General features: G+C 41.1%; 1 protein-coding gene across 1 annotated transcript in view; it reads left to right on the top strand.

Annotated features, from left to right (window-relative positions):
* The window catches only part of LOC308092303 (uncharacterized protein), a gene marked incomplete at its 5' end in the record, with an annotated part of 76,050 nt that overhangs the window by 1,523 nt on the left and 48,147 nt on the right, over positions 1–26,380 (top strand). The window contains 8 exons of the mRNA XM_080438153.1: positions 286–393; positions 811–1,003; positions 1,212–1,337; positions 1,836–1,959; positions 3,008–3,071; positions 5,567–5,681; positions 6,003–6,120; positions 18,624–18,736. Coding sequence (XP_080294279.1) covers positions 286–393; positions 811–1,003; positions 1,212–1,337; positions 1,836–1,959; positions 3,008–3,071; positions 5,567–5,681; positions 6,003–6,120; positions 18,624–18,736 — 961 coding nt within the window. The remainder of the gene's footprint in view (positions 1–285; positions 394–810; positions 1,004–1,211; positions 1,338–1,835; positions 1,960–3,007; positions 3,072–5,566; positions 5,682–6,002; positions 6,121–18,623; positions 18,737–26,380) is intronic.

The raw sequence follows: 26,380 nt of genomic DNA, 5'->3' as shown, positions 1-26,380 counted from the left end.
TGTTCCATAAATTATGCAACATAATGGTTGAATTCTATATAGGCTGACATCTTTATACTAACCACTGTAACCATGACATCCCATTTTGGGCATGTCAGTATAGGTGAAAATAGAAAAAAAGAATAACTTGCAGATCTGCAATCCAACATCCCATCACGCTACGATGTATTGAGAGCTTGTAGACTTTTCTAAATAATTTAGTTTTTGTGGTTACGTGGCTCAGTGGTAGTGTGATTTATTTTGTCCATTTTTACTCATATTCTTCTTGATGTGTCTTGTTTCCAGATTGAGCGATTTATAAGAATGGGCATTCCTCCAACCTTGCGAGGCAGAGTATGGAAGTGTCTACTCAACGTTGACAACTTGAGAGACAAAAGCGACTTCAACTACCAGGTAAACAGACAGAACTGTACTGAAATGAATGCACCGTATAATAAAAGCAATATTTGTTCTGATCATGCTTTTTACACTTGACATTTAACATACATCCTACGTGTTTAGACTGTAATCAGTCTAAACGGTAAGCAAGGTGCACAAAAAGTATCCATTTACAGATCACATCTGGGTGTTTGTTGCCAGTCATACATTGGAGATACGTTTTAGATTGATAATTATTTCTTTCTTTCTCAAGAATTACGTTTTTTTTTTCTTCTTAGCTTTTCTCTGTGACTATGAATGTGGCATAATTAGCAACCTGGACACCTCCACAGGAGTTTTTCTTTAGTATTATGTGACTGACTGTCCAAGGCAGTGACACTACTACAGTTAAATCTCTTACTACAAAGGAGTGTATGTTGTGTTCTCTGGCAGAAGTGTCTCTCGGAGGTGCGGGGGCCTCTGGTGGATTTGGGAGTCAGTGAGTATGGAATCCTCTCTGCCATAACGACCCTGAGTGACACGCAGAATGACCTAGGTTTGACTAATCAGCAGTCATCCAGCTGCTCTGACCCTGCCTACTCCAGAGATGATGTCACACTCTTCCGTCAGATTGCCCTGGACCTACGTGAGTTTTACAGAGAGCAGTTGTGTTAATTAATCCGTTTGTACCTCTGAGAGTGTACAAATGTAACCAAATGGACTGGAATTTGATTACATTTTTTTTTTAAACGAATTAAAACGAAGATTTTACTGTGTATGGGTTGTTTGTGTGTAAAATCAAATTTGGCCCAAGAAAAATAAAATAGCATATCACTAATTTTGCTGTGCCACAGGACGATCCTTCCCAACGCACCGCTCACTGATGGGGGACACCCCAGAGGCCATTGAGGGTCAAGCCAAATTATTCAGGGTCTTGATCGCCTATGCCAAATACAGCCCTGACGTTGGATATGGCCAAGGTAGCAGAGTGGTTTGTATTAACTGATTTTATCTTATCACACATCTATCATACATTTTAAGCTGACTGATGCATGCCACATTTATGGCAAGGCAGCATCATTTTCATGTGTTGGCATTCAATTCTCCTCAGATGCTTTTGATTTCAGTTATAACCCTTATAGATACATACTGTATAACACAACCAATATTATTTTTAGGTGACATTAAAGGTACTGAACAAAGGTTGACCACTTGGGGGCAGCATAGGGCCTTTAATATATGTAATCACAACAGCACTCACCCTGACCAAGTATCATCCCAAACCCAGATATTTTACATTGGCATTTTCACAAGTATTCCTTGTCAACTTGCCTAGCTGGAAATGTGGATTACACTTAGCTGCACCTGAAAACAACTGGATGGTTGTGTCAAAGAATACCTTCCTTGTCATTACAGAGTGTTTTCCTGTGCAGGTAGCAAATGTTTAATTATCTTTTTTTATCATGTGTGTGTTGCAGGGATGTCATACATAGCTGCAGTGCTACTGATGCAGTTGGGAGAAGAGGAGGCCTTCTGGGCTCTGGTGGCCTTGTTGGACAAACCCAAATATCTGGCGCAACTATTTGACCTGAAACTCATAAAGTAAGAATGCACTTTGGACTAGAACTCAGCCCAATATACAATGATATTAATATTACCAGACACACTTTTTTAAAACGAAAGTTAAAGTGATGTTGAACTTTGGTAGAGCGTTGGGTTATAGTTATGTGGCCATGATATATGGGAGACCAAATATTGTTTGTTAACTTTATCTGTTGCTACTGTGCTCCTTTCATTCTCACTGTATGATGAGACGGGTCTAAAATTTGCACCTTTAGTACAGTGTATGCAAGCAAAGCAGATAATGAACATAAGTCCTACTCCTGACACATAATTTTCCAGCCCTTTTCTACTCTGGCATCATCAGCATTGCTTGTATTATAGTGATATTGTTGATTGTTTTGAAAGTGAACTTCCATCAAAGCTAATATAACATTAATACATCAGTTTCATTTCACTCAAATTAAGTGCTGTCTATCATGACAAATCTTTTATCTATATTGGCAGAATGTACTTTGTTTGCATTTGGTTATGTACTAAAAGTGTGTTATTGTTTTTCTATATACAATGACAGTGAATAGAATTGCTACTTTTGGTTCCTTGAGTACAAAAGCAGTGGGTTGTAGCTATAAATTATGCAAAACCAAAGCTCAAAATGACTTTAAACAGTGACTTAGTGGGTAGGTGGTGATATGACACAACAACATTACAACAAGTAAAGCTGGGTGATATGACCAAATACCTGAAGTATCGTTATTGTGACCATAGTATTGTACTGTAAAGATAATGTAGTTTTTTCTTTTTTCAAACATTTTCAAAAATAGCCAAAATCTACAAGTTCACAATACGTGACTTGTAGATCGGCTATTATAGCAAATTTTGAAATTGTTTGACTTTTTTTTCAAAGTATAAAATAAGGCTTTAGTGATTAAAACCAGGAAAAGACAGCACAGTATGCAATATCACAATATTATGATATGCAAAATCCCAGATAATATCTAGTCTCATATCATACCATCAACATAATATTGGTATATTGCCCATCCCTAACTCCAAGAGGGCTTTTCTGTATTCTTTCTTATCCATTCAGGGTCCAGCATCAGGTGTTTGATCAGTTCTTGAGACACCGGAAGCCAGAGCTCTCTCAGCACATGGTAAGTAGTACCAAGGTGTCATTACTCACAACACTTAACCTATTTTCTTTGTTGACCAGGGTCCCCCAGGGGTAAATCCTTGGCCCCATACATTTTCCCTCTACACAAAATGTCTTTGCCCAAAATAGTCAATCTAACTCACAACGCGTCAGAACGCTTCGGGAGCCTGTAGATCTACTATTTTTAGACTGTTTACCTATCCCGTTTAGACCTGAGGCCGATTCTAAAAATGGCTTCTAAATCCTGACCTAAGTTTTCTGAAAAAGGTGGTGCCGGGAACGAGGTGTTCCCGCCTTGAAAGGTACAACAATGTATAGGTGTTCCAGGTCTAAATGTGCCATTGTGTAGTTAAGAGAAGGTTTGGATAGAACTGGGAGTAGGTGCTCAAAATTTCTTGCAAACTTTGTTCAAATGGTTTGTTCAACTCTTCAAAATGTGTCCTATCAGTTTTGTCTCTATGAAACTGGAATTCTTTGACATTCACACTGGTTCAGAAATTATGCTCACAGGCTGGATTTAGAAAGAAAACAAAAAGCCTGAATTCTTTCATATTCATGCAAAAAAACTATTTGGTAGATTGTTTTTGTGTGGAATTGTTTGGATTGTGTCCGATTTAAAAGTGACCCGTAGAGTCCAGGATGATGATGTGTGTGTGTCAGGCCAGTTATGGCCAAGTGATGAGAAGTTGATCTGCTCATGAGAGGCCACAGTAGAGCATCCATCACCAGCTAGGCCCCATTCTGCTGTCATTCAGTCATACGCACGCACGCACGCACGCACGCACGCACGCACGCACGCACGCACGCACGCACGCACGCACGCACGCACGCACGCACGCACGCACGCACGCACGCACGCACGCACACACACACACACACACACACACACACACACACACACACACACACACACACACACACACACACACACACACACACACACACACACACACACACACACACACACACACACACACACACACACACACACACACACACACACACACACACACACACACACACACACACACACACAAACAATAACACACACACACAAACAATATCATCCTTTCTCCTCAGCCAGCCTCAGCTCTCTGCACACTAAACCCTACTCACACACACACACACGCACATGCGCGTGTGTACACACACACACACACACACACACACACACAAACACAAACTCATCTCTTGCAATTGTGCTGCTTGAGTGTCTTTGAAGGGATTGTGGTACTTCACGTCGACTCAGCAGTTCTGTGAGAAAAGCTGGCCTTTTAGATCCAAAATACACACACACAGGAGCTTATTGCAGGCACTGGGGTGCATGCTGCTTAATTTTCCACCCATGCCGAAAAAGCCTATTTGTGAAGATCAGAGGTTAGCATTTTCCCTAATGATAAGCTATTTGTATAATAGAGCTGTTCAGCGGCACGGTGTAACTGCTTCTCTAGGCATGCTGGAAACATTTATTTATTTAGCTGTAACCAAACCTGCCGGATATGTGCGAAAAATTGCCCAGTCTATTTTCAAAGCAAGGTTCTTTGTTTCATCTTGTGTACGGGTACATAAAAGAAACAATCTCGTTCTGTTTCCACAGACATTGCAGCAGCATCAATAATATTAATTATTTATATGATTATTTTTAATAAAAGTATATAAAACAAGGAAAAAAAGAGTAGCAGAATTATTAACTCATTCACTGTCAGATTTATTTCTGGCTGTGTTTGCCCACTGCCAGCAATTTTCGTGTTTTTTTTTTTAAACTTTCAACAGGTCACAAAAAAATTATATTCATTATGATCGCATGTCCAGTCATTTGTAAACACACAGGGTACGTGTCTGTGACGCCCTGACAACACACATTCCAATGGGGTCCACCCCTTCTCTTGCAGCTCCATGTGAACACGCCATTTCTCGTCAAAAATACACGGTTCGCTTACTTTTTCAGCTTGCCACAGAAAATGTACATCCCTTATGATCGCGTGTCCAACTGTTTGTAAACACACAGGGTAGGTCTGTGTGTCGCCCAGAGAAGAAATTCTGGCGACATTCCCTTCTCCCGTGGCAGTAATTTCAAAACGGAGCGTCTGGCGCAACACAGCGGAAAAAAAAGGCACGTCGGGAAAGAACCGTTTCAATGACGGAGTTAAACAGGGAGCAGACGGAAACGGAATCTTGGATTGACGTTATTTCCGTATCCGGGTGAGTAACAGTGAAGGTACTGTAGTCACTGCGAGTGAGAAGGGACAGTGAGATCTGTTATAAAATCAAAACAAAAAAAAATGTTTATTACGACCGTGGCAGAATTGGTAATTAGATTATAATTTTTTCTTTAATTACGTTCTTGGCAGTGAATGAGTTAAGGAAAAGAACAGTTTGTCTGTTGGTCCTAACACTAGGTGGTGGTGCTGTGTGCAAGGTATTTGGTATGTTGTCCAGTTTTAGTGGACAACATCTTTCCGAATGCATTTGTTTATGTGTTCTGCCTCTCTCTAGGAGTCGGTGGGAGTGTCATCAGTTCACTTTGTGATGCCATGGTTCCTTACCCTCTTCACCTCTCTGCCCTGCTGGGACTCTGTTCTAGCTGTCTGGGATTTGATCATACTGCATGGTACACACACACACACACACACACACACACACACACACACACACACACACACACACACACACACACACACACACACACACACACACACACATTATTGCAGATTCAATCACCTGGATTTTCTTCAGGAAAAAAAAAAAAAAACGTGTTCCTGAAGAAGATCCATATTATATGATCAAAATATGATGCATGTTGAATGTTAGCACAACAACATGCATGCACTTACCTCCCTTATCAGAGCTACACATCACTCTGACAGTGGACTCTATGGACATGACAAAATCATTAAGATGTGAGTAATTCAGATCATCTGTCTCTCTGTAGGCCTGTCAGCAGTGTTTCGTGCTGGTCTGACCATTGTTCAACTCTTGGAATCTCGTCTGATGAACCTGACTGACGAGGGATCAGTGTTACCGCTGCTCCTGAGGGTACCTGTTGATGTGTAAGTAGTCTGGTATAAAAATACTGTTAATGGTCTCCACACACCATGGAAACACAAACAAGTCTCCAACATAAAATGACACAAAAAAGGGGTTTCATTAATTTCAAATAAACTGTCTTTGATTCATTTAAAGTTGTACAATGCAGAATCACAAATAACGATTTTTAGCAACCTCTGCTGGTCACTACCGTCACTGCATACAATTTCCCTAGTCCTCGATTACCCAGAATTCCATTTGTTTTCACCGGAAGCCGGAAGCGTTTCAAAAAGCGATCTTTTAATTGTTTTATACTATCTACGGATCGTTTCTCTTAGCCAGTGGAGCATTAGTTACCATGAGCTGTGCTTTCTTTTTCTGTTCTTTTTCGATCTTCCAATCCTACATTATCTTAAAATCAGCGTGAGGTTCCTTTTTGTTAATAGCGCGGTAGTTCCTGGCCAAACAGGAAACCGTTGCGGTAGTTCCTGAGGACGTCGGCCACGACGTCATGACGTTGGCCAGGAACGTCATTTTCCCGGGAAAGTCCCCCCCGTACACGTTCAATAGAAAATATATAAATAAAAGGCTTCCGGGGGTGAAATTCACGGAGTGGGTGTTGTGAAACTTTTGCCACTCGCAAAAGATATACAATTTAACTTTAGTTTTGTTGAAAACGTTACCTAGTATTACTTTAAGTACTGTTATAAAAACAAAACAAAAAACAATAGAAGTTTTTAATTTTGCCCAACAAGCATCTTGTTTGTAGTGTAGCTTATACACTACATAATCCACATTGAAAAGTAACAGAAGACAAGTTGTCATGGACCACACTCGTGGATGTGTTGAAAGCGACTGATCCTTTTGAGGGAAGTGCAACAGACTCCTTCAAGAGCGGAGCTCGGCATTTCAGACTAGGAGCTTCAATAGAACCCCAGGCCACTCATGAATATCAATCAGCTCATCAGGCTGTGCAAACTGGATGTGTTTTGACAGTTAGCCTTAAGTTTCATTGTTTTGTTTATAGTTGTTCTGAGACATGTTTGGATTAAACATGGTTTATGGTAAATGAGCTGCTTCAATGGCAGCCCATGCAGCATTCAGTCAGATCCCTTGGTCTCTCACTCTGTTGAATATGAACATCACATGCCGCCGGAGATGTTTGGTTGACACGGAGCTGTCGTTATAGCAACTCAGCAGGGTCACTGCGTTTGTTTATACACCCAGTGTGTCCGTGACAGGCTGGTGCACGGCGCTTATTAAAATCCAGTTTATCATATTTGTTTTAATAGCTAAACTCCGTCCGAGTACTTTAATTTCACACTCATGCCTATGCACCTTTGTAGAAAAGGTCCCACTGTTGGACCTCAGCTTGTTGACTTTGGACGGAGATCTGTAAAGTAGACTCTGGATAAAGGGAGGTTTTACTAGTTTCTATTGACATGGCTGGGTCTTGTCAGTGATAAAGCACTTTATCATGAGCCAAAGGGTAGAAAGAGCTGAGCTTTAGTTGTAACAATGATTTAAAACTGGATTAAGAAGGACGTATAGTAAGGACAACGGAAATCGATGTGGATACTTTGCTGACCTATCAGAATGCAGATTTATAGAGGTTGTAGAAATGGAACAAAATAACTGCACAATATGTAATTTATACCCCTAGCAACCCCTCTTTTGATTAGAAAAATGGAAATCCACTCTTTGGTTTGTTGGTAAAGAACATTTAACTAAATTTGTTTCTATTTACATACTCAAACATCAAGGGGCTGACAATTCAGCATTGACAATCACATTCTGTTCCATCTGTGGTTTCCAGTGGGCGACATGCCATCGTGCCACATTAAGAGGTCCTTGTTGCCCACTTGGCATCACTGTGACAGTCTGGTCAGGAGTCAACACTAAGTGGTCTCTCTCTCTCTCAGGGATAGATCCTCTTACACTGGGAAGATACTGATGAAGAAAGAAAGAAAGAAAGAGGGAGTGTGGTAAGAGAGAGAAGGAAAGATAATTGAGGGGGTCAGAGAGAAGGGGGATAAGTGAGTGAGGTTGGGTGAATGATGTGCCATTTCATTTTGTGCATCAGCAGCCAGGAAATTATATCCAGTAACCATTAGTTTCTGTAAATGTTATTTAAATGACTTGAGACGTAATTGCTCCCATTTGTTAAAGTGATACTATACAGATCTTCAAGCTTGTGTTACACGTGGCTTAGTAAACAGATTATATTTTTAAATACTGATCTGCAGGTTCACCTGAACAAACAGGGAAAAAACATAGAACGAGTCAGTTTCGCTGTTGGTCTTTCTCTCTTCCTTGTGCATCTGTTTTATTAACAATAATGCAGGGTATTGCTTTTCCTTTGTTTTAAAGAGTTTCAGTTACTGTAACAACCATATAATTACATGTTCTCAAAATAACAATAAACCCACATTTTCACAATACACATCTTATTCACAATTTCACATTCCCATATGTTTACTTTTCACAGCTTAAAAGAAATGTCATTCTAAAAATATGATTGGTGAAACAGAAAGCCAAACAGTAAAATCCAATAAACTGGATTATACTGTTTGGCTTTCACCAATCATACTTTTTTGAGGGATTTTTTTTAAAACCATGATTTCCATAAACATCAATTATTTATATTATTATTTATTATATCCTCATGAAATCAATCAGAAGTCACTTCTAAATATTGACCCAACTTCACACTGCATTGGCATACCACAATGGACATAATACAAGGCACTACTGGAGAGAATTACCATGACCTGAGGCCTAAAAACGCCCTCTAAATCCTGACCTAAGTTTTCAGAAAACTTCAAATATTTATTGAACAATTACAAAAATGTATTTTGCTACATACTGTACATAGTAACAACAACCCCAAAAGGGGTTCCCAGATAGAAAGGTATAGTTACGTATAGGGGTTCCCGGTCTAAAACGAACTATTTCAAAACAAAAAGTATAATCACATATTAAACACACACCAGGAGCTTTAAACACTAAAGGGAGCAACACAAATACTGTAAGTAGGCTACACAGCAGCATGTGTAAGCAGCAGTAATGGCTGCCATGAATGTGACTGCATAGACACAGATTTCCCTACACACAACAAACTAATACACAAATGTCATTTCTGGTTTGTAACCACAAGACAAGCTTTGTTTTATATTACAAAGTGCTCATTTTGAACATGTTTTATGTCTGAATACTTAATTTACCTGAACAAACAGGGAAGCAACAGGAGACAGAGTCAGTTTTGCTGTTGGTCTTTCTCTCTTCCTTGTGCATCTGAAGAAAGACGTCACCTGACCTAAACTGCCTGTCTCACAGGCGGAATTGCGGATAGGTCTTTTCCCAAAAATAAGTTCCGTGCTCAATCCAAGACACAATAAGGCTCTTAAACATACAAAAAAACTTGCATTATTAACAAATGTGATCATACATTTGTGGATGTCACACTTGCCACAATAGTGGCTCCTGTTGCCTGCACACAGTAGACCACTTGCTCTGCTTTTCTATCAGCTTTCAAACTATTTCCTGATGAATTTCCTTGAAGTTTTTTATTTAGAGTAGCTTCCCTCCCCAGAACACGGGCCAATTGTGTTTGTGTAGACCCTCGACAAAGCCGGATGCGCCACGGTGGACGGGGACTTTAGCCACTGCGAACACCCGAGTGCCTGAGACAGCCAACAGTGTAAAAAGAATAACTTGTATGTGTTTACCTTGCTTGCTGTAAATCACTCTGGATAAGAGCGTCTTCTGAATGTCTAAATTGTAAGACTAAAATCACTAACTTTTGACAAATCATAGAATATTCATAGAACGATCCATCCACCGATCGTTTTAAAAGACGTATCCGAGTCTCGTAGAATTGGAGGGGGAAAAGCGTGCCGTCGCGATAATCCGTTCCATACTGTAGTTATTGCCAGTTTAATGTGGGTTGTTTTCGCCAAAAAGCAACAGAAAGCAGAGAAAATGGCATTTTTCCAAATCCATTAGAGTGGTAGTGAATGTGTGCGATCACGTGATTTGCTGCTTCACTGGGAGTCAAATGGTGACTCATAGGTTAGCAAAGAGCACCATCTAGTGTAAACACTGAAAACACCAGTACACGTCAAAACACGTCATTGGCAGTCAATGAGTTAACTTAAGTATCATTCATAGTCGGACGTAAGGATACGTAACTAGCGCCAGCGCTCCTTGCGTCGTCGTTTTTGTCTCCCCCTCCGTCACTTACGGCTCCAGGATTTCCGTCCGTGCAGTCGACATTCACCGTCAGGCCGACGTACATTCGTTTGTACGTTGGCTGTAGTACCAGTGGAACCCGTTGGCAGTATAAGGAAAAAAAGTTTTCCTCGGGCCCTCTTTGTCCAAAAAAAGACCCACGTTGGTTGGTGGAAGTACTTGAGTAAATGTACTTAGACCCGTCGATCCACGGTCTGTGACAATATATAGCATATATAGCACAGTGCAGTAGGGGTCGAAACTCACGTTTTGTAGACAACCATTGTTTTTGTCTAGTTTGTGGACTAGTTTGTGTCTTTTATTGCGTTGTTTTGGCTAGATGCTACAATGGTAGCTTCATGTTGTTAGCTGCGCTGATGCTGTTGCCAGGTTTTGTGAGAGAAATAAGCAACCAGGTCTATGAAAACAAGCCCAAAAGAATCGACTAGGATATAGCAGATCTACAATATATGTTTGAGAATCACTGGTTTAAATAATAATTGGCCCAAATAAGCAACTACACTTTAGAAACAAGCCCAAATAAAACCGCAACCACCAATACAAAATTGCTTGTTTGTTTACAAGCAACTTTACAGAAAGATAAGCCCAAAGTCGCTTATAATAAGTAGACATGGCAACATCATGGGTACGGCGGTACATACTAGTGGCCATCTGGTGGATGAATAGGTGTATTACGCCTGTACACTTTAAAATAACCCCTAAATAACGTGAGCGACTATGCATGCGTCCGTAAAGAACGGACGGAATCCCTCACCCCCTGACGCACGTTTTAGACCCATCTAGGGACTATGAACGGGCCTTTAGAAGACTGGTCGCACCAGACCACTTGAGGGTCCAGCAGTGAAACTACTTGGTGGTGTATTGAATCAACAGTGGGTGTAATGTATTATTACTAAAGAAATGTATTATTAATACAAACATTTAAATAGGCAAATTGGATTATTATTATTATTAACCATTTAAGACCTATTTAATACTTAGACTTACGACGGTGTGACGCGGCAAGATTTCCCACTATAAAGACTTGCCCAAAATGGGGATGCCAGGGTTAATGTGGTTAAATGCAGTGAGGAATATAGTGTCCTGTGTACAGTATATGAAAGAAGGAAGAGAGGTGAGGAAATTGAGTTGAGGAGAATTTTCAGTCTCTCTTACTTTCCTTGTTGCCTCTCTGTTCTTGTACTCTCTGTGACTGACGTAAATGGGACTCGTCATGGCCCTGTATAGGCCATTCTGATTAATGATTGGTTGAGAGGCACATCCATCTAGCCTGACTCTGTCAGTCTACACAAAGTTGTCAATCAGTGGCCACCAGGCTCAGCCCAGGCCCACAACAATGACCCCACACAACACACACATACACACACACACCACCCCAACATCACAACCTTGAGCTCTAAGAATCAATCTCCTCTGTCTCTCCCTCAGTCCCCCCCCCCTCCTCTCTCTCCTACTCGTCCAAGCAGCTATAGCACTGACGAGAATAGAACAGAACATTTGGGACAGATGTGCTGTATCCCTCTCTGTCTCCATTTCGTTTTTGCATCCTCTTCAGTATGCTCATATCATTTCTCATTTCCCACCTTCATTACTGTACCCCTACTGTATTATGCTGTGTTTCATACTCTCTGTTAACCACTTCCCTGCACCCTCGTGTCATTACCGTCTTTTCTCATCCCATCTAACTCTTAAGTTATACACATTACACAGGTATAGATTATTTATTACATTTTCAGGGAAGTAATCAGAATACATTAAGTAAAACTGTATAGTCTCCCATTAGAGATTAACTGAAGTTGCATTCAAACATATCCTGGGGAAAAAAAAAAAAAAAAAAAAATGGCCACAAAAAGTTGGGAAACTTCACTTCAGACGATTATTTTCCCCCTGCAATAATGCCAATTGTTTTTGTATTTTATATAATTTATTTATCGTTAATTAGTCCCCTTTACAACGAGGGATACATTGTAATCGTGGAATGAGCAACACAGCTAAACTTGTAGGTAATGCCCCCGCCCCAAAAAAAGCCAAAATCTCCCAATATGCTTCTGTTGGTAATCGCTCTCGTTTTGAGCGACCTGCCAGCACACACCTCACAGGTGTGTGACTGCTGGCACCTGAGCATGGGTCCTGCAACTTTGTTGAGTTTGTGTATGCTCCAAGCAGCAACACTGCCCCATGCATGGAAAGATGCCACGTTTGTCCCCTCAGGATAAGGCCTGTGCAATAGGGCAAGTGGACGCTGGTGTTCCGTTACGCAGAGGGCAGCATTATTTGGCGTCAGCCCTGGTAACATTTCCAAACTAAGGAACAAGTTCTGTGAGACTGGTGAAGTCAAGTTGCGCACACCTGCCAGCAGGTGTGCGCTACCTAAACGTTTAGCTGTGTTGCTCATTCCACGATTGCCACGATCCTTGCAAGTTATACCTTGTTGTAAAGGTGACTAATCATCGATAAAAATGAAATAATCGTCAAGTTAAGTCCAAACATTTTGTGGGTAGTTAATATATATATATGTTTTAAATATATTTTTCTTTATTGTCCACAGACAACACAAGACATAGACATACCCCTAACAACAATAAGGGGGGGTCCTCCTGTTCCACAGTCCATCAACACCATCAGTAGTTCAGTATAAAAATAACAATAACAAACACATGCCACAACACTCCATATAGCACATAATAAAGACAAATCACCTGTAGACTTGGCACCCAAACACAACAACATGAGAAGTCATATTCACATTTCCCAGCTTTTTCAAAGTCTATCGAAGGGGAGGGTTCTAGCCCACAGGGCATTGACCTTTTAGAAGGATCTGAGAGATTTCAGTGGGGAAATAATCTAGCAGTGGGGCCCACAACTTCAGAAAGGAAGTTTTGTTGCCTCTGTACACTGCATCTCTCGTGGGGGAGCACACCAAAAATCTCTCTATACCAGAGTTTTACGGTAGGGGGCTTATCCTTAATCCAATTTATCTTAATACATTTTAGGGCTAATAGTAGGAGTTTATCAAGTAATTTAAAGATGTCAAATTAATGTCTTTTGAAGGGAGACCCAAGATTAAAGCTCCCAGATCCTTCTTTATTTTAACCCTTAAAGATATCGCTTTACTCACGTGCCACCCAAACTCTGGATAGCCACTTGCATTCCCAAAAATAGTGATAGTAAGTTCCAAGATCTGTTTGACATTTAGAACACAAAGGACGTATTGAGCGGTCCATTTTGTTTAATATCACAGGTGTATTATGCAGTCTGTGAAGAATGTTATATTGTGTTTCTCTTGGTCTGTTACAGTTGAAAATATTTTAAACCCAGTCTATGGCCTCTTGCCAGTCGTCCTTGATGTATTCATTATTAAAATACTTCTCCCACTTGTGGAAGGAGGGTACCTCCAGGGAGTCGAGAGAAAATAACGGAGAATAAAAAGACAAGCTAAAGTATGATCCATCACTACATTTACATATAAAATCCTCCACTTTACTGTAAAGGGAGCCCAGTGGCAAACGTAGTGAATTAATAAAGGGAAGTATTTGCCGAAAACCAAGAAAATGTGCGTCTGCAGCTGCTGAAACGACATCAAAACACCATCTCTAAATAAATCACCCAGCAATCTAAGCCTTTTAGAATGCCAGGTCTTAAAGATTTGGCTATTCCCCAAATTGAGCTCTCCCCATTATCCAGCAGTATTTCAGACCATATACCTATCCTCTTCACTGCCGCAATTCCCTCATCAATAGCCAATAACCTCGCCCCACAAACCCAGTCACGCATGATAAATCACCAAACTGCATCTCAGTTTTCCGATATGTTTTTTGCCTCCCCTACAAATGTACTAGACCACAGCCATGGTCTAAATGTGGATGATCTTATTTCAATATTTGACTCCACATGCACTGACATTTTAAACTTGGTCGCCCCTCTGAGGGTTAAGCGCACACGACCACTCACTGAACCATGGCTAAACGACTCTACTCGTATCCTCCGGCGCTCATGTAGGCGAGCGGAAAGAAAATGGAAAAAGGACAGTCTACATGTTTCCCTCCAGATCCTCCGCACCTGTTTCTCTGATTACCAAAAATCTGTCAAAATTGCCAAAACTAATTATATTTCAAATCTGGTCTCCATGAACTGCCACAAGCCACAGGTTCTTTTTAATGTTTTTAATTCTCTGATTAATCCTCGTTCTACATCACCTGTCGTGCCATCATCAGCTCTCTGTGAGAAGTTTTTAAAGTTTTTTATTGACAAAATTGATAACCTCAGGTCAACTCATATGTTTGTCACACCTGCACCCCTCCCACCATTACGTCACGCCGTCCTTGATACCTTTTCACCTATATCTCTGTCATCACTCTCTGATACTGTTAAACACCTGCGACCCACAACCTGTCCCCTTGACACTATCCCCTCTCGCCTCCTTAAGGACGTGTTCGACTCTATTGGGCCCACTGTGCTGGTTTTAATAAACTCAAGTCTCTCCTCAGGATGCGTCCCAGCTGTTTTCAAACAAGCAGTGGTCCAGCCCCTTTTAAAAAAGAAAAACCTGGATCCCACTGTTCTGTCAAATTTTAGGCCCATCTCACAACTCCCATTCCTCTCGAAGGTCCTAGAAAAGGTTGTCTACGCCCAGCTCCAGTTGTTTTTATCTACAAACAACATCCATGAAAAATTTCAGTCTGGATTCAAGCCTGGCCACAGCACCGAAACCGCCCTTTTAAAAGTTTTTAATGATCTACTCCTATCTGCTGACATTGGTAAATCTGCTGTCCTGGTGCTGCTAGACTTGACCGCTGCCTTCGATACAATCGACCACAGAATCCTCCTATATCGATTAGAACATTATGTAGGCATCACAGGCACCGCCCTCAAATGGTTTGAATCATATCTAGCTGACAGGAGTTTCTCCATTCGGCTTGGTAATTACACCTCTACTAAGGCCCCTCTTACCTGTGGTGTCCCCCAAGGGTCGATCCTGGGCCCTATCCTCTTCCTGCTCTATCTATTACCCCTAGGATCCATCATAGAGAAACACAACATATCCTTCCACTGCTTCGCTGACGACATCCAGCTATACCTGCCCCTAGAAACCACCTCCTCAAACTCACACCAACCCCTGCTCGACTGTCTAGCAGACATTAAAGATTGGATGGACCAAAACTTTCTCGAACTGAATGAAAATAAGACGGAAGTCATATTCTTCGGCTCCGGCTCTTCCGTCCCTCCACCCGGCTCCCTAGGCCCCCTAAGCGCCAACATTCACCCCCACGTCAAAAACCTTGGTGTCACCTTCGACACTGATTTTAAATTTGATAAACAGGTCAGCTCTGTGGTAAGTGCCAGCTTCTTCCAGCTGCGCCTATTGACAAAGGTCAAGCCTTACCTCTCTCCCAGTGACCTTGAAAGAGTGATCCATGCCTTCATTTCCACCCGGCTGGATTACTGCAATTCCCTCTATATCGGCATCGACAAATCACTCTTAAAACGATTGCAGCTCATCCAAAATGCCGCTGCCCGCCTCCTTACCGGTACAAAGAGGCGGGACCATATTACCCCCGTCCTGGCCTCTCTCCATTGGCTCCCGGTCCGTTTTAGAATTGATTTTAAGATTTTAACGCTTGCTTTTAAAGCATTCAATGGGCTAGCCCCCCCTTTCCTCAACGACCTCATTAATGGATATATTCCACCCAGACCCCTAAGGTCGGCCGATCAGTTGCTACTGATCGAGCTCTCAACCAACAAAAGGTCTAGAGGCGACCGAGCCTTCGCTGCGGCCGCCCCGAGGCTCTGGAACAGCCTTCCGTTTAATATACGAGCCTCTCAGTCCATAGACATTTTTAAATCTCTACTAAAGACCTATTTCTTTTCCATGGCTTTTGAAATTAGTTAAACAACTACACCATAATTATCGTTTCTACCTCACTATCTTGTTATCCTTTTCTTAATCAGCGCTTGCATTTTGTATTTTGTATTTTATATTTGCACCGTATGTATTGTAACATTGTTGTTTTGATGTGTTGTATAGCACTTTGGTTGGCCTTGGTCATTGTAATGTGCTTTATAAATAAAATTTGAGTTGAGTTGAGTTGAGCCAAGCTAGACCCTAGGCCAAATGCATGATTACTAAAAATGGTTGTTAGCAGTGACCTTAGGTCTCCTCTACCTACATTACTGGTCAGGTGGTAATCTGTCGCCATACTCTGGTATAGAAACTTGGGTTTACTTTCCTTGAATCTCCCTATGAATCTTATCTTTACAAGTTACAAGAGCCCATAGTGAGTTTGATGAGCAGCCCCACAAATTCACACAGTTCTTATTGTGAAGATACGCTTGGAACCATTCCCAGTTGAAAAGAGCATGACAAGCCCAGTTAATATACATTTATATATTCTGCAGTTATTTGTCATTATAGGCTTGCTATAGCATCTACACCAGACTAAAAGGTCACCGTTTATCAGCTTGCTGTACCATCTGCCTACAAGCCCTTTGTTTCATACGCATGAAGAAAATGGGACTAGTATGAACATTTAAAACTAGCATGCTTCTCTATTATTTATTGCACATCTACTCCAAAATTTCCATCCAACAATTGGCTGCGACTGGGTCATGTTTTCAATTGAACCAAGTTTGATTCTGCGTTTTTCTGGATGCTGACTGACTGATTGCCCAATAAAAAATCACATCGGACTCTGTGTGCCAGAGACAACAGTCAAGAAATACTGTTGTATTTATACATGTTTTAACTTTTATACATGTTTAACAATCTAGCCAATAGTGTAAAGAATAACTTAAAAACATAATATGAATAGAATTGTATTCACTTTAGACTGAACAATATTCCCATTGTATGCGTGTTCTTTTTAAGGAGTCTTTTCTGTGTATTTTCTATCGTCTTTGCTTTAGCGTCCCTATACCCCCTGCCCTTCTATTGCGTCTCAGTCCTTCCTCCTCCTCATTGTATACATCAATGTATGCCCTTAGTAACCCTCTATCACTCCTCTGTCAATCTTTCTCTCTTACTCTTCAATGCCCACTCCTCCTCAATACTCAGTTCTCATACAACTCCCTAGACTGTCCCATGCCTCTCTCTCTTCCTCCTTCTCTCTCTCTCTCCCTCTGTTTCTTTTCTGCCCCCTCCTCTGTTGGCCATCTATTCATTCATTTATCCCCACTGACACACTCATTCTGCTAGAGGGCTCGACACATCATTTGTTTACTTGTCACTGACAAGTCTGGCTTCAATAAAGTCTCACATTTTTTTCCCAAATTACCATCGGGCCATTGCACTTTTATAACCACCCAATGTCTTATTTAGAGGGACGTTACTTCTTCTTTTTTTTTCTTTTACAATTGGTAAGAAAAGGCTTGTATTTACACAGTGTCTGTTTGCCTGTCTGCCAATTTAGGATAAATTCATGAATTGTTCTTTTACATCTTCGTGACTGTGTTTTGAGAAACCAAAATCTAACTGAAATCGTTTGAGAATAAATCCATATTTATCCAGCAACAAATTATGTAATTTAAGTAGGTTGGTTGAGACTTGGTTGAATACAAAAATGTCTTTTCATCTAAATGAGGTTTATACTGCATAAATTTGTTTTACCCTCCAATCTTTTGTAGATTTCTGTACACCTAACTCCCATAATCCCATAGGGACTTTTATTTTCTTCTTCCCTCACACAATGTAGCTGAATGTAATACAATGACAGCAAGGTTGTTTTTAATGGCCAGTAGCAGTATTTTTGGGCTTGCTCAAGTGAAAGTCATGCACAAAGTTGAGATAATTGTATCAATTTGAGTCACAGGACAATGCAGTGATCAGTGGGTTGAAATCTATGTGCATTTTAGTTTCATGTATTTTTGACCCAGCTCAAAGGAAACCATGATGTAGCCATCATCCATTCTGCCTCATCTCTATTACCTTCTTTCATTTTCTCCATCATTCCCCTGTCTTTCTCTATCATTCCCCTGTCTTTCTCTGGACAGCCATCGTTTTATAAATCAATCAACCTTGAAGTCGAACCCAATCGCTCATCTTTTTTTCCCCCACAGACTCTCCTTAAACATGCCTTTATACCTCTCTCACACGTCTTCCATCTATGTTCTGGTCTCCCTCCAGCACTCTCCTCCTTTTCCCCATCTCTCGAGCGACACTTAGTTACTCACTCAGCTCTGCAGTCTGTAGGTTCAGGACGCGCATCATTATTTACATCTTATTATATACTCTTTTTCTCTATCCCTCCATCCCTTCCTTTTCCCTCCCTCTCTCCTGCAGGGCCCAGTATTCTGTGTTGATGCCAGCTCTGTGGGATACTGAGGTTCAAGACTGGGAGATTAAGTGTATGAACAGCCTGGTACTGGATGAGACAAATTATGGAGCGCACAACGGTAAAGAACACAGACACACACACACACACACAGAGTAAAATAGATGTTACAGAGGGGTGGGTAAAACGACACTGCAGGACCACTCAGCAGACAGTAGGCTGTATCTCGGGTAACTGTTAGTCAGACCTACTCCACTTAACCTTTTCTCTCTCTCTCTCACTCACTCTCACACACACACACACACACACACACACACACACACACACACACACACACACACACACACACCCTGTCATAAAATGGAGAAACGGACGCTCTCCTTTCCCACATTCATTCTCTGCTTGATTCTCCACAAGACCTAAAGTGCCTGTTAAAAATCTTGCTTCTACCGTTTCAGTCCGTTCTCTTCCGATAGTTTACAGAGCGCTTCATTATGATTTACTTCCCTTAATTACAGATCAGCTTACGAAAAGGATAAATCACTACCTTACTGTACTAGCGGACATTCATACTTTGCAAATTTCATAATATTGCAGTCAATATTTGAGTGCAGGTAACACACTGGCCAACGGGAGTGGTGGTTTATACTGCATGCAGCTGAGTTGGTTTCATTCTGGCTCACACCACAATGGCCGAGCTTTTAAGAAGTAACCTCTTACTGTGGATGGATGGCATCAGTTGACAATCTCCCAGAGGGAGATGAAAGGACCCATTACATGACAGTCTATCCCACCCTGCTCTCATGACAAAACCTTATGTAACTGTGTGTGTGTGTGTGTGTGTGTGTGTGTGTGTGTGTGTGTGTGTGTGTGTGTGTGTGTGTGTGTGTGTGTGTGTGTGTGTGTGTGTGTGTGTGTGTGTGTGTGTGTGTGTGTGTGTGTGTGTGTGTGTGTGTGTGTGTGTGTGTGCGCACACACGTGCATGCGTGCATCTGGGTGTGTGGGTGGCTGGGTTTATACCTGCACTATGACGTGACAGATCAAAGGAGAATTTATCTTGTGAAAGTTCTTCAGTCAGAGTCAGCCCTATGAGGTGTGTGAAACCCCCTTACCGCACCACCGGGGTCTCATCATCACAAGACAGTCAGATAGGAATGCATACACCGTAAAATCCTCAGTATTCATTTAACTCGGACAGTGTAGAAAATTCACCCAGATGTGTCCATTCTACACTCTCAGAGTTGACACTGAGGATTGCGTGAGTGTGTGTGAGTTGGGATGAATCACAGGTCGGTGGCCTCAGGGCTGTTTGTGTCGAGAGAGGGGGAGGCGGGGAGCCGGATAGACACTTGTATCTGTAAGGGGAAAACTGTGTGTGTGTGTGTGTGTGTTAAAGGGGAGAAGAATGTGAGGCCCACAAGGTCTTCCTCCTGGGGTAACTGGAGTTAATTGGAAACCACAGATGCCTACGTTGCAGTGGGACTTTAAGCTAACAGCCGGGTTTTTGTGTATGCGTGCAGCGCTCACCTTGTTTGTGTCAAGAGTAATAGAGAGTCAGGATGAGTCACTCTAATATTAGCAGGTCTGTCTGACAGTCTAGCCCTGGGGGCACCAGGGAGAAAGGAGCTGATTCACTCCACTTCCTCTCCCTACCATCCAGCAGGCCTGGACTCTTATACTGTACATATCACACACATCAACATAAATATTGTAGACTAGAGTGATGGGACGTAGTTTAAGACCTTCACTCTACAACATTTATGTTATGTATAACATTTAAACCATATATTCTGTTTAGTTGAAGAATAATCTAATCTAATCCAATAGAAAGTTATAAAGAACAACTTCAAAGCAGCTTGTTTGTGGCCTCGTTTCCCCGAAACCTAAAACCTGGTCATTTGTTGTTAGGGGCACTTTTAGAGAGCTTTTAGATGTACTTTCGTGGTATGCATACAACAACAATGATCAACTAAACTAAACTAAACTAAATCTTAAAGGGCAAGACCACTTTGGTAGAGGTTTGGGTTGTGTAGTTACCTTGCCATGATGTAACTCCAAAGGTGGACAAGAAACAAATAAATAATTGCTCCATTGATTAGAAATTCATCATTCAAAATATGCTCCTCATTGCCTTACAGTACATTGTACGGTTAAACAGCTCTCAAAGTCACTCTTTCAGCCCGTAAACAGACACAAACAAAGCTGATTCTGACAGTATAGAACATCACCTAACCCAGTACTATTCGTTTTTTTAAATATAAATTTCAACTTCCTGTTGATTTTGCAATTTTTATTAGGAAGAAAACCGGATCTGGATCTTCAAATAGTAAAATCAGGAAGTTGACATTTTTATAATAAAATAAACCAAAGTGGTCTTTCCCTTTAACCCATTTAGACCTGAGGCCGATTCTAAAAACGCCTTCTAAAGCTTAAGTTATCTGAAAAACTTCAAATATTTATCCAAAACATTACAACAAATGTATGTTGCTATATACTGTACATAGCAACAAGAACCCCAAAAGGGGTTCCCGTCCTGAAAGGTATAGTGACAAATAGGGGTTCCTGCCCAAAATGGGTTAAGGATAACATAATATGAATATAATTGACTTTTACACCAAATCTGCTAAATAATTTTAAAAATAATTACTTCAGTGGTGTGCACTGTGTGCATATACTGTAGGCCCTTTTCTCTTAAAAAAAAAAGCTTAATTTTTTAATGAAGATTTATGGACTTTTATTTCAAGTAAACTGTTTTGCTTTCAGCCTATCAAAATGCACTTGCACATGTGGTTATAGAGGCACAGGACTTGTGTTTTTGATTTAAATGAAATAACTCACTTTAAAATTATATACTGAACGCATTATAGTGGAGGATCGAGATGACTGGGAATGATATTGGTAATTATCACTTTTACGGCGTGGCCTAAGGCCAAGTCAGGGTCTGTCAGTATATAGTCTCGAGACAGACAGTTGACGCACACAATTTTCAAATGCTTCGTCATACAGCGCTGAAAATGATCCAGGAGTAAAGCGGACGTCCCGCCTCCCCCCCACGTAAATTCATCCTACTGTAAATCAAATTAGTCGAAGCATGCAGGAATGGAAGTTCTAAAATATATTTTAATATTCTTTTTTTCCTGTATAGTGCAGCTGCACCACTGAACACTGCATTGTGATTTGTGCAGCTTCACAAGCTGCACACATAGTAATTTACTATCGATGGCTAAAGATTGGACAGGGAGGGCCATGTCGTTATTAGGCTCTATATTATGTCGCGTTTTTGAAAGCATAGGCGGCTTTATTTTCAGCAGACATGCAGTGAAGTGAGGCAGGAAACCAAGGTTTGAGTATAGGGATGACATGCAGCACAGGTCCTTGAATCAGAATTGATCCTCTTCCTTCCTTTTTGCTCACCTTGGTCTACCATAGCTACTAATTGCACTGTATTTTGTTCTCTACCGTAGTAGGAACGTTGTTGATGATGCTGTCATATTAATAGGTTGCAGCTGTGACATCATGGTCCCTCGGGTCTGACCAGGAGCGCGTGGCCCAGTTGTGCTGAGTCAGCGGTACATAGTCATCGGTAGCTGTGCTTCAGGTTTATGCAGAGTCAGGCTGAGAGTCTGTGGTAGTTTGCACTGGCTCAGTCTTCACTCCTCTGTTCTCATGTCACTTAACAATCCCTCTCCTCTTCTCTCCTCTCAGCAGGTTCCACTTATTCAAACTCTGCAGCTACTGCTACTCTATATCTTCTCCTTTACCCTCCCCTCGCATCCCCCACCACTCTCCTCAGCCATATTACATTTCTCTCGCCTTCTCTTGCCTTGTCGCTCTCACATTCCACGCCAACCTTTCCTGTCTTCGCCTCTACCTTTTCCGTGTAATTTTTTTGCCTCTTGTTTGCATTTCCTCTCCTCTATTCTCCTCCCCTCTCCTTTCCGCCCCTCTCCTTAAGCCTGATTTATACTTAGTTGTGCGGTCGATGTCATGCACAAGAAATGGCAGACCTACAAGATCACGTGTGAGCTTGTATATCGTCTATTTTCAGTGCACGACACCCGCGAGCAACTAAGTATAACTCCGGTTTTATTTATCTTTGTCCCCCCCCCCCTGTCTACCGTGCCTCCCCCCGCTTGCCTCCGGTAGCGTAGGAGATGCCAGTGTCCTGTCCTGTCCTCCTCAGCAGGGTCCCATGGCACAAGCCGCTGTTGTCTTGCCGTCTGCTTGCTGTTAGAGCCTGATGCAGTGACTCAGCAATCACTTTGCTCTCCGCCCCTAAACAACCTCCAGCTCACAGTTCTGCTTACATACTGCTATTTATTTTAATTTCTGCATTGCAGAATAATTAAACTGAGGGAAAGTAGCCATTTTGCGTAGTGCTTGGAAAAAGTTTTTGCACTGTGCATTTTTTTTGGGTCTGTGCATTCAGTCTGTTTTTGTTTTCAACATAATTTCAGCTGCCAGTCCCCTGTGTTGAATTCAAATTTGTTCTCGAGTTATTTTCTTTCTATGATTTATCTCCAGCACATTTGGGGATGTCCCAAAACCATATGTGTGATGAATATTCAATGAATCTCCAGAGACGACATTTAAATCACTGTCAAACCCAGTTAATTCTTTACGGTGTGGCTTTGCAAGAGGCCAGCTGTGTGTGTGTGTGTGGCTAATCTCGCAAACCACTGGACCGATCAGGGCCACATTTTGTGTATGTATTACTCTTTTGTATTCACGTATGTTTTATACTTTTTAAAATATTGAACATACATTTTATAATGGAAATCACCAGGGGGCTGGGATCATGCTGAAACCATGCACAAATTTAAAGACATACATCATAGATGATGTTACAGACTGGCCACATGAAGTCCAAGATCCACATTGGAGCCACACCGGAGATCCACATACTTTCCTAGTTAATCTTCGTTTGTTAGTTAGGACTGTAATCATATAATTTATGCAAAGAAAATTGTCTCCCTTTTTATATGCCTCTTTTTTTAAAGTGCTTCTTTTTCAAACTTGGCTTTCAGGCTTGCCAGACATTGTCTGGAGTAGACTTGACTTGTTTTCTTAGCTCCACTCCATTACTGACCTCCCTGACTCCGTCTCTCCCTCAGTTACTTTCTTAATGCCTTATTCTGGCCATACCTGACCTCTGTTCGTCTGCTCCCCGCTTCAGCAGTTCCACTGCAGTTCTTTATTAACCACTTAACCCTATATTCTTTGTTGAACGGAGTCCCCCAGGGCTTTATCCTTGGCCCACTCCTTTTTTCCTTCTATACCAAATCTCCACCGAAACTAGGTGAACATGTAACGCAGGGAAATAAGGAACTTGGCGCACTTAATCTCTTGATTTGTATTGAGGCATTGTGTTCTAGGCAAGAGCCATGCCATAATGTCTATAATTTACTGTATAATCTTCATGATCGATGCATCCACATTTAGGTATGGCCTGATCCAAACCCCTTTGACCTCCATTATAAAATTGAAACATTACAAAAAATATAAAGCATATCTGGAAAGAAAGGCTTGCCTCCTACAGAGTCACACCGTACAAATTCAAAATTAACATCTGTGATTTCTATACTCTTTGGAGTTAAATGAACTCTAAGAATGTTACTGTGTAGAGGTGTTTAACTTTTGTCTGACTTGTTATTGTCCAGACATGATGTCAACACCCTCTGGGCGGGTCTTAGGGGTCTTGAACACAAACACAGGTCACAGGTGCCTGTATGACCTCGGTTGGATTTCACAGCTTCTCATCATATTACCTTTCTAAAGTACCTGCAAAAGCAAATGTTATGTAAGTTCAGGCCAGGGCTCTATATTAACTGAACATACCTGTACGTTAAAGACACATTCATAAATCTATGTATCTAGATTGGAAGGATCAGTCAACCTTGAATAGTGACCATATGCATGCAGTATTGATCTGACAGCGGGAGTCACCTTGGACGATATTATGTTGACAGCAGATATATTTCATATCCGCTCGGCGCTCGTAAGTTGAGCCTGTGTTTGCATTATGTGCTGTTCTTTTGATGTCTTCTCAATGGGCAAGGCAGCATCTCGCTCTTTGGGATTATGCTGTCTTCATAACATTTATAAATATCACATATCTTTCTTGACCTCTCTGACAGTTAACAAAATTGATGCTTTTTGACTTCCATGAATTAGGTGAAGTGGTATGCAGTAGAGAGATATCTGGTCCACCGTTATTGTAGACTTGTGGCCACAGTGGAGGGCAAAGAGTGTTGGATTCCACCAATTAGTACCACAAGAATGCCACCTTTCTAACCTGGATAAGCCTTTATAGCCCAGGGCACTTAGCCCAAGAATGACCCCTTATAAGGAGGGCCCACTTTCCAGTGGATCCTGGTCTCTAGAGGGACTCAGTGCTGGTCGACTAGAGACACCTCACCTGTCTAACCGGGATAAGTGTGCTAAATCTGCCCTATAGGCTCACTTACTCCCCTTATGAGACACTCCTTTTGAGGATGCTTGATGTTGACCTCACTTTGTTGTTCTCTACCATCTGTAGAACTTTTCCTCAGCCTTGAGCCTAAATTAGACTCGCACAACATTTCATAAAAATCAAAAAATAATAATAAATACATACATTATTTTGTATTTTATACACACACACATCAATCTATCGATCCATCTTTAAGTGCCGGTGCTGCTTGCCAAAAAGCTAGAAATTAAATATTTTCAGTAAGCGACAATGTTGTGTGATGAAGTATAAATTAGGGTTTGGGTCTCTATCTCCCATTATCAACTTGTGCTACTCATCTTAACAAAGCATTCTGTAGAGTACGTTTACAGGAGTAAAAGGGTGGGTGAAATTATTTTCATCCACTTTTCTGTTAAATATAGTCATAAGAAAGAAACAAAGACAGAAGTCAGATAACAGGACAACAACATCAGATATACATACTTAAGGTGCATGTTATAAAAACATAATTGAAAGCCATAGCTCAAAACATCCAGTATCGGTCAGGCCCTACCTACACGTTATAGATTTTAGGCCAAAATATGAGAACAGTTGTCCCCAACACCTTCCAACACCTTAAATTGGAACATGGCAGCCACTAGAGATAGTGTGCTAGTTTTCACGTGGCCCTTAAATAGTTCAATGAAATTCTCAAAAACAATTAATTAGTTATGGATTATGAAAGATCCGTGGAAGATGGGATGAAATGCTGCAGGTGGAGATTGGAGTGTAATAATAAGAACCCTATAAAAAACTAATCTTTTTAAAGGAAATGAGAGAAGTAGTTCAGATCCCCCCAAGTACTTCCTGCTTAATGCTGAAACCCTCCAGGTTTGTGTGTGTGATAGTTGTATTTATCTATCTATCTACCCCCATAGACGTCTCTGGGTTATCCAGGAGTGTCTGCAACTTTGTGTGTGTTCTGAACTAGAAATTATCTCAAACAAGAGAGTGGAGATCTTAATAATTAATACATTCTCTTAATAACTATGTATTCTGCTGAAATCTGGGACATCATTTGTGAAAGAGGTTAAGTTGATGTGCATACATTTAAGTTTTTGGTCTTCTGCTTCCTGCAGGAAAAGACATACGGAACCTTTCTTCCTGCAAAATATATCTACATCTGCTCTATTTGTGAGCAGATTTAGAGCTTGAAGCTTTAATAACACTTAATACAATAGTATGAATTGAAGAAGTATTTGCCTGTTATCTTTTGAATTGAAAATGGATTTCCATACTTTTTATTCTGTGCCATTTATCACTTAGATGTGACAT

This window comes from Gymnoscopelus braueri, assembly GCF_963280865.1.
Source record: "Gymnoscopelus braueri genome assembly, chromosome: 9".
NCBI classification, from domain to species: Eukaryota; Metazoa; Chordata; class Actinopteri; order Myctophiformes; family Myctophidae; genus Gymnoscopelus; species Gymnoscopelus braueri.
The sequence above is the reverse complement of the archived record's forward strand: the minus strand, read 5'-3'. Positions and strand labels throughout refer to the sequence as shown.